Source organism: Sorex fumeus, unplaced genomic scaffold (assembly GCF_029834395.1).
Source record: "Sorex fumeus unplaced genomic scaffold, SorFum_2.1 ptg000039l, whole genome shotgun sequence".
In the NCBI taxonomy this organism is placed as follows: domain Eukaryota; kingdom Metazoa; phylum Chordata; class Mammalia; order Eulipotyphla; family Soricidae; genus Sorex; species Sorex fumeus.
This window is the reverse complement of record NW_026606096.1, coordinates 36,857,645-36,871,580: the sequence shown is the minus strand read 5'-3', so window position 1 is coordinate 36,871,580 and position 13,936 is coordinate 36,857,645. Positions and strand designations below refer to the sequence as shown.

Here is a 13,936-nt window from a genome sequence, read left to right as displayed (position 1 = left end):
GGCCTTTAAATTCACCTCTGTTTGTTTGTTACAGATGATGTTTCAGTTTTGCTTACAGTAATCATTAACCGTTTCAGATAGTTCTACACTGAATTTGGTCAAAAGACCACTGACAGATTCTCAGGTGTGATAGGGCTGGAAGCCCATCGAAACGTCACTAGTTGGTAATGAGAAGGTCACATGAGATGTTCCCCTTCTCTGCTGGGACATTCATGAGAAGCAGCGTATAATTGTATTTGCCTTCCCGTTTCTTGCTTCAGCATCTGTGTCTTCTTTATGTAGTTTTTCATGAATATTTAGATTTCTAGTTCTTTTTCTCTAATAATAAAATACCAAAGTAGTGCTTAGAAGTGCTAGAAGTAGCAGGAAAATCCTGTTTGTTTTCATGTCCCCAAAGTGACCCTGTGTTGCAGAGGGTTTGTGTACATGCCAGGCGAGAGTCGAGAAAGGACGCGTCCTGTGTGGTCACTCCTGTGTGTCCTGAGGGGCGATCTTTAAAGCCGTGGAGAGACTCGGGCGATCCGTGAACCCCAGCGCCCCTCTCTGTGTGGAAGCACAGTGATAGAGTCAGAGAGAAGAGCCAGGTGTCCCGCGGGCACCATCCTAGTTCCGCAGATCGTCTTCTCCGTGACAATGTCCGTCCCACCGTGTGCCTGTTGAAGCGCATCCTGGACTTGTCCATGCTCCTCCCGGGGACACCGCCGTCCTCCCCGTGCATCCTCAGTGTCCTGCTTTGTCACGTTCCGTTTCCCAGACGTGGAGTGGAAGAAAACCCCACGGGGGAAGATCTACTCCCAGGAGAAGCGTGACTTGGGGTGTGAAACCACGTCAGAGCAGACACGATTCCACGGCATCCTGCAGAGGAGAGCAGAGGCCTCACCGGAATTGTCCTGGATTCAGTGTTGGGGACCAAGGTGGTTTCTCAGGACTCATGGCACCTAGTTCTGAAGAGCACCGGAAGCCTCGCACCCACAGGCGCCTTCGATGGCTGGGAGGAGCCTTCAGTGGCTGGAGGGAGCACGGGGACCTGCTGGTCTCTCTGCAGGAGCGCGCATCTCTATGTGTGTGACACCAAGAAGCTTTCCTGGGGGGCAGGCCGCCTGCACTTAGAGCTCCCCGTCTTCGTTGGGTGAAGCAGTCAGCTTCTTAGATCAGAGCAATAGTTGAAATGTGAAGTCTTCCTTGTTTGTTCAGAATGTGGTGAGCAAATAAAAAAAAAAGCCTGTTAAAATGGTTAATAGCCTTCCTGTTCGTTCTTCTGTGCTCTTCCCACCCTCCATTCTGTTCTCAGTCAAATATGGGCAAATAATGCTTGTAATCTTTTTTTGCTTTTTGGGTCACACCCGGCAATGCTCAGGGGTCACTCCTGGCTCTGCACCCAGGAATTACCCCTGGCGGTGCTCAGGGGACCATATGGGATGCTGGGAATCGAACCCGGGTTGGTCGCATGCAAGGCAGATGCCCTACCCGCTGTACTATCACTCCAGCCCCAGTGCTTTTAATCTTTTCATCGTGTTCCTAGGAAAATATTGGGGAAATTCATTTCTACGGTTTTTTTGGGGGGAAGGGGGGAAGGTGGGCTTGAACCACATCTGGCACAGCTCAGAGGTCACTCTTGGTGGTGCCCAGGGGACCATATTTGGTAGCAGGGATTGAGCCAGGATTGGCTGCATGTCAGGCCAGTTCCTTGATCCCATACTATTGCCTTTGCCCTATTTTGTGACTTATTTTTTAAAAATCATTAGTGGCCTGTTGAAGATATTACTGGGTAATGGATTACAAGACCAGAAAAAACACACACACACACACACACACACTCCTTATTCTTACAGTGGAAGAAAAACCCAGTGGTGCCACAATATTTTTTCTTGACTTTCCAATGTGTCTTAAATCTGTTTTTATATTGTTGCATGCTTTCCTTGTTCTGAAAGCTGCAAAAAATTCTTTTTTTTAAATGCATATGTATTTGGGGCCTTTGTCTTTTCCTTTGAGTCATACCCAGCAGTGCCCCGGAATAGATGGAGCTGCCTGTGTACAGGACATCCACTTCAGCCCCGGTTTATGCCTGTGTGTTTGAACACAAGTACTGGGAACTGTTGGCATACAGCTAAAGCTCTAGGTATTCAAGTTAGTGCTAAACTGTAGCTTTAAACGTATGTTAGAAAAACAAAAGGCGGTGTAAAAATGTAACAGTAGCTCTTTCTCAAGAACTTTGATGAAGGGGAACAGATAAAACCTAAAAACATAAGGGAAAATGGGCCTGGGAGTTGGCTCAAAGGGATGGAGCATGCTTCAATCTTGATTCCATCCCTGGCACTGTATGGTCCCCTGAAACCACCAGCTATCACCCCACTCAAAAATGGGGAAATGTTGAAGAGCTCTAATATAGGGCCAGGTGGATAGCTTGGGGCCAGTGGTATAAATGGCCCCCATACACCCTAGCACCAAACCTCCCGGCCCAGTTGAACTAGTGTAACTGGGAGTGACTTTCTGGGTCCCCTGAGCACTGTTTGGGAGCCTGTGCCCTCCCCCAAGCTCAAGTATATACATTAAAGAATGTGTATAGAAATCAAAATTGTCACTTAAACAGATGACAGTTTGATAAACCTCAATGATGTTAGGAAGTGAGCTAGAAGGAACCAGAAAGAAGAGGGAAGGGCCAGACTGCTAATAAAGCCTCTATCAAAGTATCCTAATTTGTGTCTGTGATTCTGTGACCAGATTGATCATTCTGCTGACCTAATTGCATACACGCAGGTAAGTTCACCCTGCGTGCCCATTGTAGGGCATACGCGATCTGCTTGGTGTTCCAAGATAACGCCCTCATAGATGGGTGAGAGATTCCCCCCCAGTTCTGCCATCCTGAGGGTGAACAGAGATTGTTCCAAGGTCCCCGACTTTATTTGGTCAAGGGTATGCCTCCTTGTCGGGATCCCAGTGAAGAAACCATTTTCTTCCTTAGCCTCCAAAGAAACATAGGCACGGAGGCTCATTTTTGAATTGGTGGGACTTCCCTTTGAGACCAGCTGCCACCCATTTGTTTTTTGGGGTTTTTATTTTTATTTATTTTGCTATTTGGGTCACACTTGGCAATGCTCAGGGGTTACTTCTGGCTCATGCACTCAGGAATTACTCCTAGCGGTGCTCAGGTGACCATGTGGGATGCTGGGAATCGAACCTGGGTCGGCCGCGGGCAAGGCAAAAGCCCTACTGGCTGTGCTATCACTCCAGCCCCCTGTCGCCACCCATTTGGCCAGAAATGCCACAAGGCAGAGCCCAGGCTGACCCTTCTCCCCAAGCAGGGGTTAACCTTGGGCCCCAGACAGTTAGACATTTTCTTCTTCTTTCTTATTCTTTATATTTTGTTTTCGTTTGGTTTCTGGGCCACACCTGGTGAGACTCAGGACTTGCCCCTGGCCTTGTGCTCAGGGATAACTCCTGGCAGTTCTCGGGGACCATATGTGGTCCTGGGGAACCAACTCGGATGGGCTCTATGCAACACCTGAACCCCTGTCCTGCCTCTCTGGCCTCTGTTTTCTTCCTCGTTCTTCATTCTCAGTCGGTCCTGCCGTCCATCCCATTTTGCAGTTTTTCAAAAGCAACCAATCCACCCAGGAGCGTTAAATAAAGTGACTGGATTGCCTCATTGGCCTCCCTTCATCTTTGTTTTTTTCACAGAACCTCTGATTATTCTGGCTTTTCAGCTGTTGTTCTTGCTTTTTTTTTTTTTTTTTAAAGACAAGCCCAGGCCTTGTCAGGTAGTTTTTCTTTTGAACTGCCTGTTCATTCACTGGGCTGGAGCGATAGCACAGTGGGAAGGGATTTTGCCTTGCAAGTGGCTGACCCAGCCAACTCGAGTTTAATTCCTCCGCCCCTCACTGAGAGCCCGGCAAGCTACCGAGAATATCTCGCCCGCATGGCAAAGCCTGACAAGCTCCCCGTGATGTATTCGATATGCCAAACACAGTAACAACAAACTTCACAATGGAGACGTTACTTGGCCTGCTCGAGCAAATCGATGAACAACGGGAGGACAGTGCTACAGTGCTACAGTTCATTATTTTTTCCTGCCCTTTACTTGTAAGCATGAACAAAAATTACAACATATGTTAAAGAGAAATTCAATTTGGCAGAAGAATGCCTGGAAAAGTCTTTTTTCTTTTTAATGGGGGGAGGCACACCCAGCAGTGCTCCAGGTGTATTCTTGGCTCTGTGCTCAGGGATCACTCCTGATGGGCTATGGAGACCATCTGTGGTGCTGGGTATTGAACCTGAGTCGGCCACATGCAAGGTGAGTGCTCTAATCACTGTTCTGCCCCCAGAGGAGGGTCATTTTTTATCTCAGTGAGTCTCAGATTGGAGTCAAAGATGTGATTCAGCAGGAAAACACTTGCCTTGCATGTGTGAGGCCCGAGATTTGATCCCTGTGCCAAAATAATAAAATAATCTAAATAAAAGATTATTCTGGGGCTGGAGAGATGAGACAATGGGTAAGGTGCTTACCTAGATTCAATCCCTAATACCCCATACCGTTTCCTGAGCTCACCAGGAGGTTATTCCTGAGAGCAGAGCCAGGAGTAACCCCTAAGCATCTCAGGGTATGGCCCAACCTTTCCCCCGCCCCTGCCCACAAATTATTCCTCTACCTAGCCAAACCTTTTAGCTCAAAAAATCTAGTTCTTGGGGCTGAAGTGGTAATACAGTGGGTAGGGCGTTTGCCTTGCACACGGCCGACCTGGGTTTGATTCCTGGCATCCCATATGGTCCCCCAAGCACCATCATGAGTGATTCCTGAGTGCAGAGCTGGGAGTAACCCCTGAACATCGCTGGGTGTGACCCAAAATGCAAAATAAAATTTTTAAAAAATAGTTCTTGCATTGATGCATGATTCTAATAACCATGATGGCCACACAAACTTGCTGTCTCAGATTAGGTGTTAGAGATGTCATAAAACCAGACTGCGCATTTTAAATCTGCACTACTCACATTTGAAGCAAGTTTCTGCCTGTTAATTCCAAACACCTAACGTGAGGTGATTTTGGAATCTAGATGAATATCAATTCTTACCTTCAGATTCAGAATCAAAAAAGAGACACTTTTGACAGTATTAGCAACTTTATTGGCTGTGTGAACTGACAACGGGGTTAATCAATAGAAAATAGTAACATTCTCTGACAGCTGTTCTTTTTTAAGTGTTTATAAATACAAAAATGCATTCCACTCAGCCTTCCTTTCTCAGCAGTCTGAACTGTAAGGCACATGAAAGTCCTTCCTCAACGATCATAAAAATCACTGCCCTGACCAAAGTGAGCATCTCTCCATGCCACAGTGCCAGGATGAAGGAACACTGAGTGTCCTGATCGTCCCTTCTCAGAGCACAATAAAAGTCACACAAAATAGGTATTAATAGTTTTCCTTAAAAAAAAAAAACAACAACTCAGGGGCTGGAGCCATAGCACAGCGGGGAGGGCGTTTGCCTTGCACGCGGCTGACCCGGGTTCAATTCCCAGCATCCCATATGGTCCCCCGAGCACCGCCAGGAGTAATTCCTGAGTGCATGAGCCAAGAGTAACCCTTTTGCATTGATGGGTGTGACCCAAAAAGAAAAAAAAAATCCCAATGCTCTACTCTACCAGAATTCCTGTATCTTTTTAGGGTGAAATGAAGTGAACAGGTGTCAGCACCCAGGTGTCCCCTCTGTGGAGCTCCCTTGTGGGTGGAAGGGATTATGTGCTGCAGTCCACGGTCTGCCTGGACTTCATAAGTTCTTTCTTCAGCTGCTCAAAGCACACGTACATAATGACGGTCCAGGATCCCAGTCGCAGGAAGGAGGGCATGAATCTAGAAAAGAAGGTACAGCAACACTAACTGTTTTTGCCTTGGCATCTTTTTTTCCCCCTTTGGATCACACCTGGCAATGCACAGGGGTTACTCCTGGCTCTGCACTCAGAAATTACTCCTGGTGTTTTTCGGGGACCATATGGGATGCTGGGGATCATACCTGGGTTGGCCTCATGCAAGGCAAATGCCCTCCCCGCTGGCTCTGGCCCCTGCTCTGGCATCTTGAATAGAACAGTGCACACACAACGCTAAGCCCATTGTCAAATGAAGGTGTTCCGGAGTTGCATGAACTGTCCCATCCCGCCTCCCACCACTCCAGTCAGCCCTACTGCGGGCCCACATCTGTACAAACACACAGTATCCTTCCTTCTTCCCAGCCATGCAACTCTCCCCTCTGCCACGGCCTTTGTTGATAACCCCTTGCTGCTTTTTTAGAGAGGAGGGAATTTTTTCTTTTCTTTTCTTTTCCCATGAAGATAGGAAGAAAGGTGAGGGAGGTGGTGGGGGCCGGGGACACAGTGAAGTAGCAAAGTGGACTATTTTCCAGAGTCAGGAAATCAGTGCTTTCTAGAACTTAGCAAGGCTTGGTCTGCAAGGGCCTGTGTGTGGTTGATTTTCAAGGGGGGATTTTGAAGAATTCTACTGAACCCTGCAGAGTGAATAGCTGATTTCCCATGCCTGTTTGCAGTCGTAACAGGAGGAAAAGATACCATCTGTTAAATCACCCGTGGAGAGATTTGTTAAAAATCTGGCCTAAAAATTGGTTTCTTATCAACAGGCACATGGGAAGTAGCTCCGTATCACAACTTATCAGGAAATGCAGATTAAAGGTCCCCACGAGTGCTCATGCCAGCCAGGCTGGGCACTGCACATCTACGAAATGGGAGGTGGCAAGGGTGGGCGATGTCCTAGAGAGAAGGCCAAGGTGGGCCCGGTAGGTTGGAATGTAAACTGGTGACGCCACTGGAAATCGGGACAGAGATTATTAAAACTAGGAGCTGCAAAGACAGCTGAGCACACACTTTGCAAGTTGGGGCCCCAGGTTCGATCCCCGGCGTCACGTGGTCCCTTGAGCACCAACAGGGGCAACCCCCCCACACAGAGCCAGGAGTGGCCTCGGCCAGCAGCCTTGGGTATGCCCCCTTCAACTTCCAGAAAAAGAGTTTCAAAACAGACTATGTGCTCTAGCAATTCTACTTTGGAATATATGCAAAGGAAACTACGACACTGGCTTGAAAAGTCTCACCCACCGCATTTGGGTCTTGTCACGGATCTATAAAGCAGCTCATACTGGGAAAGACATTGTGAATCTAATTTTGCTCAGGAAAAACACAACCAATCACAATGCTAAGTTCTAGGCCTGTTAAATACTCATTTTTGTTGTTCACTTTTCTAAGTCAGGGGTTCCCCCCCCCCAGTTAAAATAGGGAACCTCAAATCCGGCATTTCCCTGACCCTCATCCTGCCTGCTTCTCATTTCTAGAGAAGGCACAAGGTCGCCAATATACCCAGTAGAGCAGGACCAATGGAGGAGCTTCTGATGACCCCCCCTCAAGGCCAAGAACATTCCAGAACACAGCTCTGCCTAGGCTTGAGATGGGAAAGGGCATCTCAGAGAAACACCGTGAGGGATGGCAGGTGTTTCTGAAGGCTGCTACTCTCTCCGTGGGTGGACCAGACTGGTTGGTGGCCCCTGGCACACAGAGACCCTGGACCCCACAGACCTAGCGGCACCCACCCTTTGAAGAAAGCCGAGGGGCCTTCCTTCTTGAGCATGTTGAGGGCACAGCTTTTCACGCTCGGGTAGTGGCCCGGTGGGGAGTTGATGAATCTGGTTTTCACCACGTCCACAGGAGAAGACAACGCCGTTGTGCAAAACCCAGCCACCAGCGCCGACACGAAGTGGCAGGGCACATCATCTGCAAGGAGCCATGGATACAGGTTAGCATCCCTCATACACAGGACTTCCCGGCTGCTACCTGTCAGGTCCCTGATCCTCCCCGAGACCAGAGATCAGGACCCAGCCTTCAGCAGGCGGGAATGTAAGGATGAGGCACTGTGACCCGGAAGTGATGCTGACCCAGCACTCTGGCTACATTTGGGTGTCGATGGGAAAATACTCCTGTTGCAGCAAAAACCTTGTAACACTTTAGATTTTAGTCATTTTCTGCTTCCTTCTGAAAGGTTCTCCTGAGTGAGCACGTATTTTTTTCTCATATGTTCTAAAAAGGGGATGACCAGAGTGAAAACATCGCGTGGGGTGGGAGGGAGGGAAACCCCGGGTCGACCGAGATTCAGAAAATACTGCACCCCTCTATCTACATCTCTCAGTGGAGAAACTACCCTATAATCCACCTTTTGACTTTGGGGGTATTCTCGTCCCATCCCCCAGGCACACCCCCTAAGAACTCTCCAGAACCCTAACACAGAATGTTGGGTAGGAGTCCCTGCTGGAGGGACAAGGACAGATATTCCTCCCTGCACCCATCTAAGAGGAAGCCAGATACCTGCTAGCAGGTTGTTCTTCACCAGGGCGTTCTTGAGGACATCATATACCACCAGCTCCGTGCAGTTGATGATGACGTTCCTTGTCAGGTTGAGACTTGTCCCTTTGGGGTGGAAAAGAGTGATGATCACACTATTCCCGGGGAAGGAGCCCTTTGGAGGAATGTACTTCAAGTTGGGCAAAAGGTCACAGAGAGCCACTCACCTTTCCACAGCCCGAGGATGCCTTCCGTGGTCACGATCACATAGTAGGCGTTGTACGTCCCCGTGTAACGGGGCTTGAACCAATGCAGTTTGCTCTGTGCCTGCATCCTGACCTTGGCCACTTCGGTGGGCTGCCCGACGAAAACTGCCACACCTCCAGTCATGAGGCCAGCTGTGATCTTGTTTCCTAAAGTTGCAGGGGCTAGCCAGAGAGAGCAAATATTTATTCAGGGATCTAGACCCAAAAGGCTTTGGTTGTGCTTTCACATGATTTGCTTTCTCTGCATCCTCTCTGAGCCCCTGATGCAAGTGGGGATTGTTCACATACTAAAACTAAGGACTAAAAGCGAAGGCCAGAGAGAGAGTACAATCGGGACTGTCTATAGAAGATGAGGTCCTCCGAACCAGAATGAAAAATAAGCATACACTCATCCAAGGGCCAGAAGACTTTAAAGTTGTCTGAACTTTTTGGTTTTGTTTTGTTTGGGGGGCGTACCTGGAAATATTCAGGCGTTATTCCTGGCTCTGTGCTCGTGATCCCTGGCAGTGCTTGGAGACCCTATAGGGTGCCAGGGATTTGAACCAAGGTCGGCTGCACCCAGGACAAATGCCTTAACCCCGCCCCAGGAAAGACAGTGAAGGAGAAGGAGACACATGTTGATTTCAACAATGGCTTCATCCCATCCACTTAGCCCTTTCCTGCCTTGGGTTCTTTTCCAACAATTCCCAGTTGGGAAGAGGCACCAGCCACCAAGAGTGTCTGGAGACTTCTATCACCAATGGTCATTTTAACTGCTGGATTCCAGGATCTGAGGAAAGGTCCAAGGGGACAGATTGTCCCCATCCTTGGGACCAGCTTCCCACTGTTTACCATAGAGGCAAAAATAAATGACAGCCAAGATGCAAAAGGGATTTCTCACTTGACATCTTTTTTTAAGTTAGCTTAGGTTAGTCAAGATGGATTTCATTTACTTCAACCCCAAATAGTCCTGCAGCTCCTGGCCGGTTCTACAAGTCACTCTCAAGAGGATTTTTTCAGGAGTACTGTATCCTGGGCTGTGAAAGGCACATAATGACATTTCCCTCCTTGAACGCAGTGGAAGTGATGGGGTTCAAGCCATCTGCCGGCTATCAGGGGTGGAGGAAGCACATAAATCCACATCCTCTGCCCTCTGAGGCACCCCAGGAGCAGAGCCTTTCTTGAACTGCAGCCGCTGAGCCGCTGCCTAGCCCACCTGGTTCTCAGCTGTCCCCCAACACCCTGGCCTCTTTCCTTCTCAGGCCTCTAGGGAAGCATCTGCCTTTCAAAGGAAACTATGACCAGAGGACAAAGACAGCCCACGGAATGGGAAAAAAATATTTACTTAACACTCATCTGATAAGGAGTTAATATCCAAGACGTTTAAGCCACTGGTGGAACTTTACAAGAAAAAAAATACAACCCCATCAAAAACTGGAGAGAAGAGGTGAACTTCCTCAAAGAAGAAATACAAATGGCTAGAAGGCATATGAAAAAGTGCCCTACGTGGCTAATTATCAGGGAGATTGAATCAAAACAACAATGAGATAGTATCTCATGCCACAGAGACTGGCACACATCAAAAAGGACAACCAGTGCTGGCATGGATGCAGCCAGACATTTATTCACCAGTGGTGCGAATGTTGATTGGTCCAGCCTTTCTGAAAAAGTATATGGACATCCCTTAAAAAACTAGAAATTGAGCTTCCATACGAACTATCAATACCACTGATGGGAATTTACCCTACTGGCCCCAAAATACAATGCAGATAAGCCATCTGCACTCCAATGTTCATTGCCGCTCTCTTCACAATGGCCAAAATCTGAAACAACCCAAATGCCCAAGAACAGATGAGTGGATAAAGAAATTATGGTACCTCTACACAGTGGAACACTACACAGCTGTTAGAAAAAAAATGAAGTCACTATAAGTGGATGGACATGGAGATTATCATGCTAAGTGAAATGAGTTAGAAAGAGAGGGAGAGACATAGAAGAACTGCACTCATTTGTGGAATATAAAATAACATAATATGAGATGGACACTCAAGGACAGTAGACACAAGGGCCAGGAATATTGCCCCATAGTGGGAAGCCTGTCTCATGAGTTGGGGAAGAAGGCAGCTGGAAAGAGAAGGAATCATTAAGGCAATGATGGTTGGAGGAATTGTTTGGGATGGGAGATGTGTGCTGAAAGTAGATAAAGGACCAAATGTGATAATCTCTCAGTATCTGTATTGAAAACCATAATTCCCAGAAGTAGAGAGAGAGAGTATGGGGGGAATTGTCTGTCATAGAGGCAGGGGAAAGGTTAGAAAGGGGGAGTAATATTGGGGACATTGGTGGTGGAGACTGTGCACCGGTGGGGGGATGGGTGTTTGATCATTAGTTGATTGAAACTCAAATGTGAAAGCTTGTAACTGTATCTCATGTTGATTCAATAAAGAGAAAAAAAGAAAAAGAAATGAAGTAATGAGATTTGCTTATACATAGAGGGCCATGGAGAGTATTATGCTAGGTGAGATGAGCCAGGAGGAGAGGGACAGGCATAGAATGAGCCGGGCTGTGGTTTCTGTCTTTTGCTCTGGCTCTTTGCCTACTCGACCCTGTGCCATCTGGCCAGCACCTAACCACTCCACTGCGGGTCACTCAGGAGCCTGGGACCTTGCAGCCCTCTCTCATACACAAGGCTCAGAAAGGGTCACTTCAGTGAAACGATGCCAGGAAAGGAGCTCTGTGAGGCCCCCACTTCCCACAGCCCGCTGCCCGGCTTACCGTCTTTCTGGATGTTGAAGTATTCCTGCACGGAGTCGTAGAGGCCGATGCGGAGCGAGGCAAAGCTGATCTGCCTCTGGATGCCCGCGGGGAGCCCACCGTAGAGTTTCAGGGGTCCCTCTGTCTTGGCCACCGTGGCGATGGTTCCCAGCACCCCTTTGTACTTAACGCCAGGAGCATTGGGGCTTTCTCCTTGCACCTGGGATGGAGGAGAGACGGGTCAGAGAGGTGACCGCAGAGTCCTACTGGGCAGGGAAGTGAAGGCAGGATGGGCTGGCAGCCAGGAGAAGTGCTGAGCCAAAGTCTCTCCCCTGCTTTCTCAGGGTTTTGACCCCGCCGGGCCACTGCCCCGGGCATCTCCAACCACACCTCCACCGACGTCTCTGCAGACATCTACCCATCCACGGCCCATGGACCTACATATACATGCCTGCGGCTTGTCCCTGTAGCTACTGATTTTATATATAAAGATGTGGCCGTATCTATATCTCGATAGCGACTTGCCTATTTGCATTTGATGTGTCTATCTCGATAGCTAACTACTGGTTTGTATATGAAGTCTTTATAGCAACCTGCCCATTTGCATGTAATATGTCTATCTTTATAGCCATCTGCCCCTCTAGAAATGGATATTATTTATTTCTGTATGGATATTATTTATCTCTGTCTCTATACTATTTATATATGCTATGTATTTACTTCTGCTCCATAACTGTCTACCTATTGATATATGAAGTCTCTGGCTCACGGCCTGTGACATATAAAAAGTCCCTCTATGAACAGTCCAGCTAGCAAGCACGGTCTGCACACCTCTCCCTACAGTCCCTCAGTGGACAGGATACCTACAATCCCCCCTTCACAAACTCCCACCCCCGTGCGCACTCCCTGACACAGGATGTTGGAAGGGGTCCCTGTTGGGAAGGACAAGGACAAATACATCCACCGGGGTTAGCGGCTGGGGGGTCTGAGTTCTGCAACGCTCGGGATGCGCCCTAACTCTGGGGCAACTTGGTCTGGGCTCTGTGCGCCTTCAGTTGATGGCCCCCTCCCTGGGAGTGGGGACCCCGCCGTCTGCGCTCCCGAGAGAGGCTCCTACCTGCAGCCGGACTTTGGCGGTGTCCAGCGGGAAGGTGATGATATCGGCCAAGCAGGCGGACACCCCGGCGGAGAAGATCTTGACGGGCATGGTGGGGGGCGGCACGTCGGCCGCCGCGGGGGCCACCATGGTCCCCTCTGGCTGGGCGCGGGAGCGCGGGCGTGCGGGGTGGGCGCTGAGCGGGCGTGGGGGTCCGCGGGCGGACTCGAGGCTCGGAGGCTCGGAGTCGGGGGGCGGCGGCAGAGGGGGCGGCGGCGCGCGCGGCAGGACCCGTGCGCCCCGCGCCGCGCGCGCCGCTTTTATAGCCCCGGCCGGGCCACGGCCGCGGGGCCCGCGGGACCGGGACGCCCAAGGGGCGGGCCCAGGGGCGCCGGTTGCCGCAGCCCGCCCCGTCCTGGCTGCGCTCCGGACAGCCGCCCCGCGCCCCTGGCCGCCGTCCCCAGGCGGGACCAGCCGTGACTCCCTGAAACCAGCCCCATCTCGGGACCCTGAGAAAGAAAGAGGAAAGCCTGGAGCGCGACTCTCACTCTTAGGGTCCCCCCCCCCCATCCTTGAGAGACCCCGCTGGAGTCTCTCCCCTTGGCTCTCCTTCTAATGTCGGTTTAATTTTTTTTTTAAGTTCTTTATTTAGATGTTGGACCACGCAGTGATGCTCGGGGCTTCCACCTGGCTCCGCGCTCAGGGGATCACTCCTGGAGATGATTGGGGGACTACAGGGGTTGCCAGGGATCCAACCAGGGTCCGCCCTGTGCAAGGCAAAACGCCCTCCCGGCTGTCCTGCCTCTCCTGCCGCAGTATAATTCTTTCAATATCACAGGGTCTCTGGTGCTTTTCTTTGCACTTATCACCCTCCTGACTCCTCTCTCAAACCCAGAGGGAAGATGCCCAGGCGACACCAAGGACAACAGTGAGCCTTGACAGGCTTTCCTGGTAGGTGCCTGGCAAAAGAAACAGCAGGTCCTCCAAAACAAGAAAAAAAAAATATCATTGAACACTGTTGGACTGGAGCGATAGCACAGCAGTAGGGCGTTTGCCTGGCCAAACTGGGTTCGATTCCTCCGCCCCTCTCGAAGAGCCCGACAAGCTATCCAGAGTATCTCACCCGCATGCCAAAGCCTGGCAAGCTGCCCGGGACGTATTTGATATGCCAAAACCAGTAACAACAAGTCTCAAAATGGAGATGTTACTGGGCCCCGCTCGAGCAAATCGATGAACAACGGGAGGACAGTGACAGTGACAGTGAACACTGTTGAGGACCAGGAGTGGCACCTTAACTGACTTTGACTTCAAGCTCATTCCAGGAGCCCGGAGCAGCTGGGGGTGTGAACACAGGCAGCTGCTGGATGAAGCAAGGTCCCCTGCTTCCTGCTCATTCCACTCCTCAGGAGCTCTGACTAGAGACACTCAGTGTCGCTGGACTCCAGGTGCCCTTTATCTGCCCTTCACTCCCGTTTTCCTTCCATCTGTACAGAATGATCTGGTTCCAGAACCATCCC

The 13,936-nt window shown here is 49.9% G+C and overlaps 1 protein-coding gene across 1 annotated transcript; it reads right to left on the bottom strand.

The window, feature by feature from the left end:
• Nucleotides 1-5,703: 5,703 nt before the first annotated feature.
• Nucleotides 5,704-12,569, bottom strand: UCP1 (uncoupling protein 1). Its single transcript, XM_056119163.1, has 6 exons — nucleotides 12,441-12,569; nucleotides 11,345-11,543; nucleotides 8,552-8,752; nucleotides 8,349-8,450; nucleotides 7,580-7,760; nucleotides 5,704-5,841 (listed from the first exon to the last, which is right to left on the bottom strand). The coding sequence occupies exons 1-6, from the start codon at nucleotides 12,567-12,569 to the stop codon at nucleotides 5,727-5,729; spliced, it is 927 nt and encodes a 308-aa protein (XP_055975138.1). The 3' UTR covers nucleotides 5,704-5,726.
• Between the last annotated feature and the right edge of the window lie 1,367 nt (nucleotides 12,570-13,936).